The 13226-nt window shown below is 41.4% G+C and overlaps 1 protein-coding gene across 3 annotated transcripts in view; it reads right to left on the bottom strand.

The window, feature by feature from the left end:
- The window catches only part of LOC117413976 (uncharacterized protein KIAA1522-like), a 61727-nt gene that overhangs the window by 8236 nt on the left and 40265 nt on the right, over positions 1-13226 (bottom strand). For 2 of the 3 annotated variants that reach the window (XM_058997371.1, XM_058997372.1), the window contains 4 exons: positions 1871-2026; positions 1648-1697; positions 774-891; positions 76-183 (listed from right to left, as the gene is read on the bottom strand). In XM_058997371.1, coding sequence (XP_058853354.1) covers positions 76-183; positions 774-891; positions 1648-1697; positions 1871-2026 — 432 coding nt within the window. Of the gene's footprint in view, positions 1-75; positions 184-773; positions 892-1647; positions 1698-1870; positions 2027-4621; positions 4906-13226 lie in introns of those variants that run through there. The other variant, XM_058997373.1, reaches the window with a different exon arrangement.

Genomic DNA, 13226 nt, shown 5'->3' on the forward strand with positions numbered 1-13226 from the left:
ACTTACTGTAAACTGGGTTTGTGTTTTCCTTGCGTGGCAAACACCACTTGAACTAAATAAAGGCGCTGACCGTACCCAGTTCTTTCTGGACGTGTTGCGGTATTCCCATGATTGTCGTTCTTCTGCTTCTCTTCTCTTTTGCTGGTCTGTTCTTGGTGGTCTGGGGTGGTTTGAAAGTTGAGCCTATTCAATAAAAAAAGAAAAAAAAAAAAAACACTGTCAACACACAGTCTTCTCATTCTCTGAAGGTGGCGGCTCCTTAGGATTAATACAGGGTTAAAAGGACTTCTGATATAGACCCTGTAGAGTACGACTAAAATAAATCTGTGTCAACGACTCTTTCACAATAAACTCACGTTTCCCATTGACTTGCTCCTCTGGTTTAATAAACAGAGCTGTACCCTCACTGCCACGATTGGGGTCCATTCCTGGTTTTCAATTCCAAATCCATTCCCAATTCCTTTTAAAATCCATTCCCAGTTCCCACTCCCTTTTAAATCAGTTCCAACGCATCACTGATGAAAATTGCAATTCGCGGTATTCTGTTAAAATGAGCTTCTCACAGTGGCAACAGATTACTTAAATTGAAGTCACTGTTAGTCAATTCAAATTGGCTTCAAATGAAAGCAATTGAACAATCACAGTAAGTATTAATGTCTCTAAAATATCAATTCCAATTCTTTTGAAGGAATTGGAATTGAAAAACAAGATCTGACCCCACCGTGCACACTGCTGTAGTCATCTCAACCCAGAGCATGCAATCCCGTCAGTACCTGTCCGCACCAGCTCTGATCGCAGTGACATTGTGTCTGCCCGAGTGCTTTCTGAAGCCACGGACCTGGCCCTGTCTCGGAACATGCCTTCATCTTCTGGCTGCAAGGTCCTGGAAGACTGCAGAGGAAACAAAAACGGAGCACCGCTTTAAAAGGAGCACATCTTTAAAAGGAGGACCGCTTCTCTTTACTGTGAAGTAAATTAAGGACAGTAAACACCTGTTTTGAGTAATGCCTCAATCTAATCTGAATGATGCGTAAATCATTTTCAATCATGTAGGGTACATTAACAAACTAGTAATGTCTTACAATATGAAACACACCTACATGTAAATGCATATAATCTGGGCAGCAGTGTGGAGTAGTGGTTATGGCTCTGGACTCTTGACCGGAGGGTTGTGGGTTCAATCCCCAGTGGGGGACACTGCTGTTGTACCCTTGAGCAAGGTACTTTACTTAGATTGCTCCAGTAAAAACCCAACTGTATAAATGGGTAATTGTATGTAAAAATAATGTGATATCTGTATAATGTGAAATAATGTGATATCTTGTAACAATTGTAAGTCACCCTGGATAAGGGCGTCTGCTAAGAAATAAATAATAATAATAATAATAATAATAATAATAATAATAATAATAATAATCTGTTGTCTCATTAAGAACAAAACTAATTTTGACCCAAAACATTTTTATTTAAAAAACAAAAACAAAACCACAAACCAAAATAAAACCCCCTTATTTTACTTTTCCCAAAAAGGTCTATCCATCATGTTTTCCTAAACAGAGTATAAAACGCTCCCTTAGGAACACAGCATACATCTCTGCCTGGGCGCTTGATTACATTTCCCCTCCTTTTTATTCACACTCAACTTACTTTGACGCTCTGGTCGTCACAGTGATCCAATCCATTCCCACTCTGGTTTTCTGAAGGGAGAAAACACGTTTCTTTTTTTTATTAACAGAAAGAAAAAAAACTAAAGTTTTTAAACATTTTTTAAATAAAGTTAATCTAAAACAAGGCAGCAACGTTATGATCAGTCATGCACTTCACATACCCACACCGCCCTGCTCTCTAAGCGTCCCCATCTCAACGCTACCTTGCTGCTGCAGGGACTTGAGCCCCTCCTGGGCCTCGCTGTGCAGATCCTCCAGGTACTGTGGCCGGTTTCCTGGGAGGAACACATTCTCCTGGTAGTGCTGGACTGCCTTGTAGTGCACAGTCAGCTGACTGTCATCGTCGGGCTTGGAAATCGCTGTGGGCAAGAACACAACACAACACCATGAGATGCTGTGGCAGCTCACCTGCCCTCGGCAAAACCAGAGCTCGCTTCCCCTGTGCTCTACTGAGGAGGATCAGCGGCACAGAGCACAGCCTATTCTGGGCGCACCTTAGAGAGTTTTGTGGTCAGCTGGAGTAGGTTTGCAATGGAAACTCGAATCTTGTTCGGTGCAATTAAAAACATGTTTTTTTGTTTTTTTTAAAGCAGGTCTACCACAAGTGATGGGTATTCATTTGATTTAAGCAGATCAAATAAAAGGTTATTTGTAAAAGGCCAGCTTTTTAATTCCTGATTCTAGTTATAGTGGTTCTCTCTTTCTAATGTCCAGTCTTTATTGATAACATCTGAGAAACATTATCCAGGTAATCAATGTGAAATAGATTTTAATCATTAACTAACTAACTAACCAACTAAATCGATGTCCTTCTCCCATGTGATCAATGCTCAAACCAGTAAGTATTAAGTAACACTCGTTGCAGCATACTTCTTAGTGGCTCTTCCTGGTATGGTATTAATTCAGAGAAGGACAGGTTTGCAGAAAATCTTACAAGACAGATGCAAGCGTGTGTGTGTGTGTGTGTGATATATATAATTCACATTCATCCAGGACAGAGGCACATGAAGACCAGAAGCCAGTTATACTAAAGCATGGTGGCCAGGGTTGCAACGCATTCTTAAATCACAATGCTTTAAAATAAATGATAACCAGGGTTTTAACAATAACAGTGACATTTCCTAGCGACATTAGAACTGTTCCCATTTTCCGAGATACATAGAGATATTTATGGCTGCAGTCCAGCACAGGTACAGGTTAATGCCCTTTGGGAATTAAACAGCTTAGCCTTTAACTAGAATGAAAGATCAAGCTTCTAACAGCAACGCTTTCCAGAGTGTCGAATATAAAAGGTTTCTTCCATCTTTATATTGTTGCTGCCAGCCCTGCTAGGACCCTGCACTAACCCCCAATGTGCACAAGAGGACTGCCTCTGGGAAACATCACAAGCTGCTAACTTGGAAAAAAAACACACCTGGTTACGTCAAAGGCACTCTGCACGACTACCTGATAGCAACCAGGCCCTCCTACAGTACTGTCCATCATTAAAACACTCCCTGTGCAGCTTTTCTTTCCATTACAGTAACTCAATCCCGAACAGAGAGTGCACAAAAACACACAGGGACCAATAGGTAAAAGGAATCCGACATTTCTAAAAGAAGATCAAAAAAGAACCTGCACTCCATTAGTAAAGAAATCCAGAGCTCTTAAACTTTATCTATTGAATCAACTCAACAGCACGTATCCCTCAGGAGCATCAAGTAACCGAGACACAATCAGTGGTGTACCAGCGAGCTAGCAAACCTGACAGAATGACAGTTACAGTACAGAAGAGTCTTTGTGCGCCTGTATGCAACGGTAATCCAATGACTCAGTACTGAACGAACACTGGACTGTATGGGGTGTGACTGGGTGCAGCAGGTACTGTAGAACAATACAATAAGAATAGAAGCGGTCTAGAAATTAAGCATCTATTGAAAGGTACTGGAGTGTCTTCACTGCTGTTGAGCTGGGCAGATGCATACAGTGTGTTCCATGCTTATTTGTGTTTGTTCACGTGTACAACCACAGCCCTAGACCTATACTGTATTTAACCCTTTAAAAAAGCTACAAGGGACATGTGTCCCTTGATGCAAACTTTATTATTTTTGCAATGAGGTGCACAAAGCTAGCTTACTGACAGGTTGGATCTGGTCATGCAAATTGTCAGTTTGCTCCTCGTGATACTCGAGTCACTCTCAAGTGTAAAACCGTTCAATTCTTTGTGTACCTTAAGGGGCTAAAACATGACCCTAGGGGTGATGATGATGTTACTATTTTTATTTAAGAAAATTCTTCTTCAATAATTAAAACGTGATGTCAGCAAATCTAATGCTTCTTATTCCCATCTGGGATTAACTTTTTGATCCTTAAAAAAATTTTTAAAAAAAGGACAGAATATGTAAGGTCACAAAAAAAATGCTACACTGCAAAGGTCTCGGATGACTGTATGGTTTTCAAGGCTATTATTGCCTTTCCAGATCTCTGGGATACAGTTACTCTGCAGTCTACAGAACACAAATCAACACAGCAAACCTGATGCACAACAAGCCCTTACAAATAACAAACCGTGTTTCTGGTTTACAATTATTGTGGTTAGCAGTCAAGCAATAAACATGCCTTATTTAAATACATCACTAGCAAAACAACCTCTACAAACTGCAGTAAAATAGTATCCGAAACAGTGTCTTTCAATGCCAAAGGCATATTATACTGGTCATAAGCCCTATACAGTACAAGCAGACTTTAAAATGCACCAAACCTTCACTGAAGCTTTTTGTTTCATCGTTACTTGTTTACACTGCTTTCCTTGCTTGCATTATGTCATGGCAACTCCACACATAGACCACCTGCCAACCAACACCGGTCCGGCCTTCACTCCCAAAAGCAGTATTACAATTGACAGCTTTGTCCATGACGAACTTCAATTAGCAAACTAAGAAGCACAGAAAAAAAGGAAAAAAAAGTTGACTCACCTTTCTTTTTAAAAATTGATAACAGAGAGCGGATGTTTTTACTCAAGAAAACCACCATTGCGGTCCTGGGATGAGATATGGGGGCTTGGGGGAGGCAACAAGAAAACCCAAAACAAACAAACAAACAAAGTAATCCAGTCCAGGAACCCCAGTTTAAAAAAAGAAGTGCTGTTGAGCAGACAGCTGGAGCAGAGTGACGGGCTGAGCTGTCCTCCACAATAGAGCCCTTCTGCGTTCAGCCGTCCCAGCTGCCAGCCTCTCCCTGCCTTCACACCCCCCCCTATTGTCCCCCGACACCGGGAGTCCTCACTCGCATCCCACTATCACATGCCTCTCCCGGCTCTGGCCCTTGATGACTGGGGAGTACAGATGTTGTCTTTTACTGGGTGAGGTAGCAGGGAAAGGGAGGAGCTGCCTGGCTGCTCTCCAATCCCCTCAAATCAGTACAACAGAAATCCAGAGACTGCTGGCTGGCTGACACTATTACACAGGACCGTCCCCTGTCCCCCCCTTCGGACTTCTCCCTCAGAGTGTGAGAGGTGCTGCTCAATAATCATTCATTCATTCATTCACTGATACAAAAGCAAAATCCCCTCCTTTATGCCTTCTGTGTGCAGCTCTCTTTCTCCTCTCTGTCTCCCTCTCTCTCTCTCTCCTGCATTCTCTTTGCAATCAGTTAGGAGTAATATCACCTCTGCTCAAAGGGATTAATGGGCTGATTACAGCTTTGGAAAAATGCTGCGGCCAATGAGAGCGGCACAGGCTGCACAAGAAGAGCCTCTCCAAGGGTTTAGATGAGACTCTTAATCCCCAAGCCGCCCCAGCTGAGCTCAGCATAGCCAAGACAGCCGAGGAGTAGCGCTGTTCAGACTGTGACAGGGAGCGGAACGCACTGATTGCTACACTCGTTAGCACCAGCTTTGTTTTCCTAGATCATGCATTGTGACAGACCCCCGCTCTACACTGTGCAGCCTGATCTCTTCTTACAAGTGCCAACACTGCTGTGGGTGGGGTTGGCAACACACATCCACACAACCTGATGGCTTTCCTTTGTCATGGGGGAAATGACATTCATAAACAGACAGGATTATGGATAACAATAAGCCAAGTCTAAATAAATAGCAACACTCCAAGACTTGTAATGCCGTTTTGCATTTTCTCTCTCCTACGGCTTGCAAACTCATATATGTGTACAGGACCACAGTTTATCCATTGCAATTATGTATTTCTGATATATGCATTACGCTTGCACTTATATTCGACAGGCACTGAGATTGGAATCTAAACCTTTAACTGAGCGTGTAAGTTACTTTCTGTATGTATGAATTAATGAATGAATGAACATGCTTGTGTGTATGTACTGTATGCATGCATGTATGAATGCATGTGTGCACATTGCTGTACACACAAGGAGAGATATTGCAGAGAAATGCAAGACAGATGACATCATTACCGGTCTTGTGTTCTCCTGAATGCTTTATTAATAGCAGTCTCCCTCGGGTTTGCTGCCTGGAGCCCAGGCCAGCACAGCTCTCTCCACATTAGGAAGCAGTCGCCCCCAGTTCAAGCTGAGCCTCATTGTGTTTGTCTCCAGGCTGCAGATTCTCTGTGGTCGAGTCAAGCCCCTGGTTTTGTATGGAGGCATGTTGCTAGCTCATTGGGAGCCTGGTCAATACGACACAATGGGCTCTATTATTATTATTATTATTATTCCTATATAGGTAGCGCAGAGTAGCGACCCTACTCAGCAGCGAATAAACATTTATAAATATAAAGCTCATCTCTCTTGGCATGATCTTGTGGTTTAAGCGAAGCCGCGCCAGGGGGCAGGTTAGACGAGATGCCCGCTGATGCACTTCACCTCTGTGCCGTCATGGGAAAGAGCATCAGGGAATACCAGAGCTGTGCCCGAATGGCGGGTTGACCCACTGGCGTCTTCATAAGGAAACAGCTGGCATGTTAGGCACACTATAGAGATGCTGGACTGCATCACAATGCTGCACAACTGAATGCCACAATCAGCCTTGAGGTGTCCCGGTAGGCAAGCTTCTGTTTTCTAATCTTATCCCGAGGATGGCGTACTGCTCAGTATACTGTGCTAACAGCAAACATTTCTGAGAGTATTTCCCTATACAACTGAGTACATCCACCTGGACTTGAACAAACCACTCCCTGTTGTGAAATAATTACTCCACCTACTCTTTCAGGAAGACCAACCTCCAACCACAACCACACTTTCTTTCTAATTATGTTAGAGTTATTATCAGCCTACATACAGTACATTAACAGTCATGATACATTGTTGGCTCTATTTTCATTGCACCAACAATTTAGAGAATTATAACTTAATATTTTTTTTTCACTTCAAAGATTTTTATGTTTATTAAATCAACTACCAAAGGGCATTTGCATAAACCCATTTAAACTTGACTGCAATATTAAAACGTGGATAGTTAAGATTGCATACAATTGAACAGCAAAAATAAAACAATGACACTTTCACATAGCTTTCCCTGGCTCAATCTCTTCTTTGATCCAATAAACAGGCACTGCGACTTTAAAATCCAAGTTCATTCTCCCCAAGAATTGACGTCACGTCTCCTAATACATTTCCGACACGTGGTTAAAAAATATTGATCCTGAATGGAGTGATGCAGGTCTGTGCTACAGCAGGATGTAAATCTCCTTGAGTGATGTGACGAGTTTGCAAGTGTCCCTATAGTACGAGTGCGTAAAATCAGAAACCATGCCTGCAAATTCATGGGCAAGTAAAACTATTCGATATGAAGCCTTCTGTACCTAATAAAAGGGGATCTCAGAATGGAAGATCCAAGATAACAAAATCTTACATCTGTAACAAAGCTGCTGGATTGCACACACAGTATGCATACTGTACATAAAAAAGCAATCACTGCACAAGCCAGGGGACACAGCAAATGGTACACATCAAATTGACTGCAGAATGTGGGTCAGCAAAGCCTAGGTCTTAAATACCATAAAAGAAAGTGTCAACTTCAATATAAACCTGGACGTGCTGGAGTCAGTGGCTGAGGGGTACTTCATTAACAAGAGTATGTGCGCAATTCTGACTGGCAATAGCAGGATTATAGACAGGAGATAATAGAATTACTCTGGGAGATTTAATGAACAAGCACTCCTAGCTGTTGCACATTATATCTCCTGCACTACAGGTGTCTGCATCACTAAGAGAAATCCTTCCTGCTCCTGCAACACAAGGCAGCCCTGAGAAGCAGAGGCCTCCCTGCTGCTGGATAATAAAGCACACATTTTCTGCCTCTTTGGGGTGAGTTTAGAAAGCAGTAGGAGAGTATTGTTCCATGGGATGAATATTCATCAGCGGTCCCATGAAACGGCAGCTCAACCACCGCGCCATCTGGCACACGGCAAGCCTGGCGCTCCGGAATCCTGTGTGGAATCTCCGGGAGTCTCCGGGAGCGCACATTCCAGCAGACCCTGGCCAGCGCAACATATGGGCCGTCTGTCTAACTGCCTGCCTGTGCTGGTTAAGAATAATTCTGCTACCGTTTATATACTGGGGAGCACTGGTTTCTACAACTGCATGGTTCATTACTACTTTATTTCTGTTGATGGATTTCAGTCTTTAGATTTGGAACAAATGTTACTAATTTACGTTCCCTGTCCCCCCCCCCCCCCCCAAAAAAAAAAAAAATAATAATAATTCAGGCTATATCAAATCAAAAGAAATATGAAAATGATATCTCTGTATTAAATCAAAATATATGTCAAGAATATATTTGCTATATATTACACACACTGTTGCAGGGCCAAACAACATTGACTATTACATTTTCTGTAAATATAGAAAATACACAAGCAAAAACATTTGCAATACCTTTAAGCTATGTGTATTCAGTAGGAGTAGCATGTAGCAGTCTAAGGCAACTCAACAATATACACACCAGGCTGTGTAAAAAAAATATTTCCTTTAACATTACCATGGGCATACAAATCACTATAAAACAGATTTGTTTTTGTCTAGCCTGTCGGTAAACTACACTCCTACAAGAACAGGAACAGTGTGGGGGATGCAGATTGTCGAATACTTGATGGGTGTATATTATGCCTGCTTTCAAACCGTCGAGACGTGTACAACACTGGCTGTTGGCAGAGTATTAGGAGAAGCCTGGCTGGCAGCCCACAACAGAAAACAAACAGCTGGCTCCCCCATTCTTCACGGCTCTATCCAGTCGCAGTTTGACCTCTGAATACAACATAGCAGACAGGACACAGAGCAGCCCAGAGTCCACTGCACACAGTTTGATCTTTAACCCTCTTGTGGTCTGATCATGAATTGCTCAGCCCTCTGTCAATAGACTGCAGGCCTTTTGACTGGAAAGCCCTCTGTTCATTTCCAGTTGATCACCTCTAACTGTGTTTCAATAGCAGACAGATAGCCCTAAGATGTGGTGCCCAGGAAACGCCTAGCAACAATGCGCTGTTTGAGATTCATTTCCAGAACTTCAGGAAAACACGAAAACAAAATGCGCTTGATGATCATTTCTTAGCTCTCGACGTGCATGCAAATGTTTTTGTTTTCCTCCCCTGAAGGCTGCAATTTTGTGAGCATGCTGCACATCTCACGGGTCACAAGGATGGAGTTGTTAAACAAAATCCCCAAGCCGATTCCAGACAGCGCATTCTACAAACCCACCTCTAGGTGCCGCTGTTTCCCACTTGCTATGCTGTTTTTTAATTCAATCTTTTTTTTTTTTTTACCCTGGAGATGAACTTTAGTAAAACAGTGTGTTCCCTAAAATTATAGCTATGATTCTTTTTCTTTTGATTCATATAATGATACCCTGGAGAGACTGTATCTTTCAACAAACACCTAATATTACAACAATAACTCCAAGGTTACAATTTTTTTGCCTTTCAAATTTTGCTTTTGATGTCTATCCTCATGCGATCAGGCACACACTATAAAAGTACATTGTTTTCTACTACGATTTTCTTTGGGTCTCAATTATCAGTAGTTCAAAGGGGATTAAAATCCAAAAGAGGATGTATTTGAAATGTATTATATTTAGGAAATCAAAACAGTGGATTACTTTTTCATCCCTTCTCATTGTCTACCCTTTATACAATGACAGAAATGTGCCGAGGAAAACCCCAGTGCTTATATTGCTGTAGATCAGTGATTCTTTTCAAGCTGTGTTCAAACACTGCAAGTCAAGTACAGTACATCTCCTTCCTTAGTGTATGCAGTTAGCTCGTGCCTTCTTTAGGACACTGTTTCTTATAGTTTTACCTTAAGACCTCTGATGGTGGGTTTTGAAGGATCCTTTGGGGCAGCACCGAGCAGGCAATGCACTAAAGAACAGTTTCACAACACCACAAGGACCTGATGTTGCAAGCTCAAAAAAACCCTGAACTGCTTAAGCATTATGCCTTCATAGTAATAATTACCTTCAGCAATCTTTAACCAAGTTCTTAGTAAACATTTCGCCCCAGACAAGTTTAACCTTGTCAAACCCAGTCCTGTCCTACAAACAACAGGGAGTCGTGCGAGGAGGCAGCTACTCTCCCACAATGGCACTTACTGTTTGCTCATGCCCAATCAGTGTGTCTTTTTTGTTGCTATTTTCGTTCCCCTGGATTATGGGATGCTTTTTCAGGATGTAGACAGAAGGGCAGGTGTGCTAGCTCTGTTGAGACCAACGCCAAGGACAAGCTACTGTGATCCTCTCCCTCTCTGCATTAGCTTTGACAAATCAATGGACTGATTGTTAAGATGTGTGTCTCTGTGTATATGTGTGTGCGACAATCTCTATGGTGTTGGAGCTGGTGAAATGCTGCCACGTTTAGAAGCCCAGGTTTTTTTTTTTTGGGAGGGGGGGGGGGGGGGGGGGGTTCTTCAGTGCAATTGTTACTCAGTCTCTTACGGAATAAGTCTCATCGAGAACACTTCTTCTGTTTCCCTTCTGTGTGTGTGTGTGTGCATACGTTACTATGGATTAGTTCTCTTAAGCTTAACTGTACAGCACTTGTGGCGAGATAAAACCAAAGAGAAAAGAAGAGATAAACTGCTATACCCTAATCTTAGAGACTAAAGCAAAGCCTTGGAATAACCGGAGCACTTTAACACAGTGCCTGAAACTGGATGGGGTTCACAGAGAGGTAAAGCTCCTTAGCGTACGAGAAGCTCAGTCTAAAAATCGAGACAAGGATGAAGCAGCTAAAAGGAATTTAATTAACTTGCACCATACCATGCCCTCTCAGATACAGCCTGGTAGCCCCATCCTTGAATCTTATTAATCCGCAGAGGAATGCATTCATTTCACCTTTAATGCGCCCCCTGCTGTTAAGAGCTCACAATCACGTATCAGTAGCTACTGTAACAGAAGGGTTTAATTATACACAGCTCCCGTTTCCATTCACTTGCCACTTGGAGGGTTAAACTCATTAATGGTATCTCGGTAACGTGGAAAGCCATCTAATGAAGCAGCTGAGTGCTTCCGATCTCCTTGACGTCACTCGTGATGTGGTTTGAGCAGCGATGGCTCCCAGCTTCTTACTATTTATATCTACAGGCGCTGCCATCAGACATTCACTCCCTTATCTTCTATTGCCAGCCCAGCTAACCCTGGCCCACAGTGTGCATATGCTATCAAGCTCTCACACGGCTTATATATTTAAAAGATGAAATCTTCTTTTTTTTTTTTTTTAAAAGACCATGCTGTGTCAAATGTATTTATAGTTAGAAAAACATACTGTCATAAAAAAAAAAAAAAAAATGTTTTCACTTCATACTAGTGGATGAAGTGTTGCCATTTAGTTAAGGGCACAAAAGGTTAAACTAGGGAAGAATTCAGTAAAGAACTCTAATGAAAGTTGACCATGGTATTTTCACATGCTTTCCCCTTGTTTATATTATGCATTTACGAAATTTTCAAAAAGTATGGATTAATTAGCAATTGGATACAGTGCTTTGCAATAATCTCACAGACATGCAGACCAACACATAACAAGCATTTGGTATTGTGCATTTTGAAGTGCAGTGTTTACTATATAAAACCAACCATGTGACTGACTGGTTTGCACACCTGTGATGCTGCACAGTGTACTCTCGATATTTACATATACATAAATAGAGCTAAATAATAGACCCAAGGCACAGCACCACAGGACAGAGTTCTGCACAGCAAGTAAGGGAACCAGACACTTCACAACAGCACAACAGATCCATCAAGTTACAAAATCCCTTTTGAGGGATGTGCCGTCTCCATTATAGGATTAGTAAAGACAATTAGAAAGCACACCCTTATTATTATTATTATTTTCTTAGCAGACACCCTTATCCAGGGCGACTTACAATTGTTGCAAAATATCACAGTACAATGTATTACATTATAAAATATCACATTACAAGTTATCACATTACAGAATATCATAATACAGATAAGAGTAGTTATGAAGGTACAAAAAGATCAAATTCAAGTAAGAGCAAGATAAATACAGTAAATTATAATAAGAGCGAGTTGGACTAAGAGCAGTTCAAACTTATAGTAACTATTTGCTTCTATGAGTAAAGTCCAGTAAGAACATGTAGGTAAGTATGATAAATGGAGAAGAATGATTTCAGATCAGATCAACTCTTCCAAAGTAAAAACACAGCATAGTGCAAGCATGACAAAACACGATGAGGCATAGTACAGTATATATTTAAAAAACCCTGTTTGTTTAACTATATTAAATGCACAGTGTAGCCATGGGAAAAGCGTGGGAAAACTGCTAAACTACTCTCCAAATGTACAAGAGTGACTTTATAACCACACCACAAAAAATGCATTGAACCTTTTCATGAATGAAATATTGAAAATAGCTGAAAAAAAGTAATTCTCATCAATTAAAAAAAAAAAAAAAAAAAATTATATAATAATCATCATATAATCATATGAAGTCAATCCTTTATGAGGCCATCATGCATTTGCGTCTTCCTTGTGTCCCCATAAAGGGAAGTAAAGTCAATAATGTTAATGTGTGTTTATTACATATATATCACACAAGAGGGAACACTGTATTCAGAGCACTGGCTGCTGCAAGCAAACAAGTGATTTGTAAGCGAAAGACATCAAACAAACCTCAGGGATTCTGTGTGTGTGTGTGTGTGTGTGTGTGTGTGTGTGTGTGTGTGTGTGTGTGTGTGTGTGTGTGTGCGCGCGCGGAGCCCCCCCCACGATCACCTTGCTTTCTGAATCCTGTAAATTGTGATTATACACTTCAGTCAGTTTCCTCCCATTTCTGCTTTGATCTTTATTTGCCATGCTTCCCTGACTATTGCTTCTAAAAAGACTCCTCAAGGTAGAGGATTGTGAGGAACGTGAGGGAAGCATATTAGCTTTGCGCTGTGCACTGAAGCCTATAGGTGAAGAATTATGCCTGTGCAACACTGATATGCTTCCCCACCTCACTTCCTCAAAATCATCCTTGAGCACAAACAACCGAGAATCATTCAGAATGCATAAGAAATGTAATACTGTACAGGAAAATGTATACAGTTAAGGGTGGATGCTCATACAGAGCATTACAACTGAACATAGTTTCAGTGTCTTATAAACACAAC

The sequence above is a fragment of the Acipenser ruthenus genome, chromosome 23 (genome assembly GCF_902713425.1).
Source record: "Acipenser ruthenus chromosome 23, fAciRut3.2 maternal haplotype, whole genome shotgun sequence".
In the NCBI taxonomy this organism is placed as follows: domain Eukaryota; kingdom Metazoa; phylum Chordata; class Actinopteri; order Acipenseriformes; family Acipenseridae; genus Acipenser; species Acipenser ruthenus.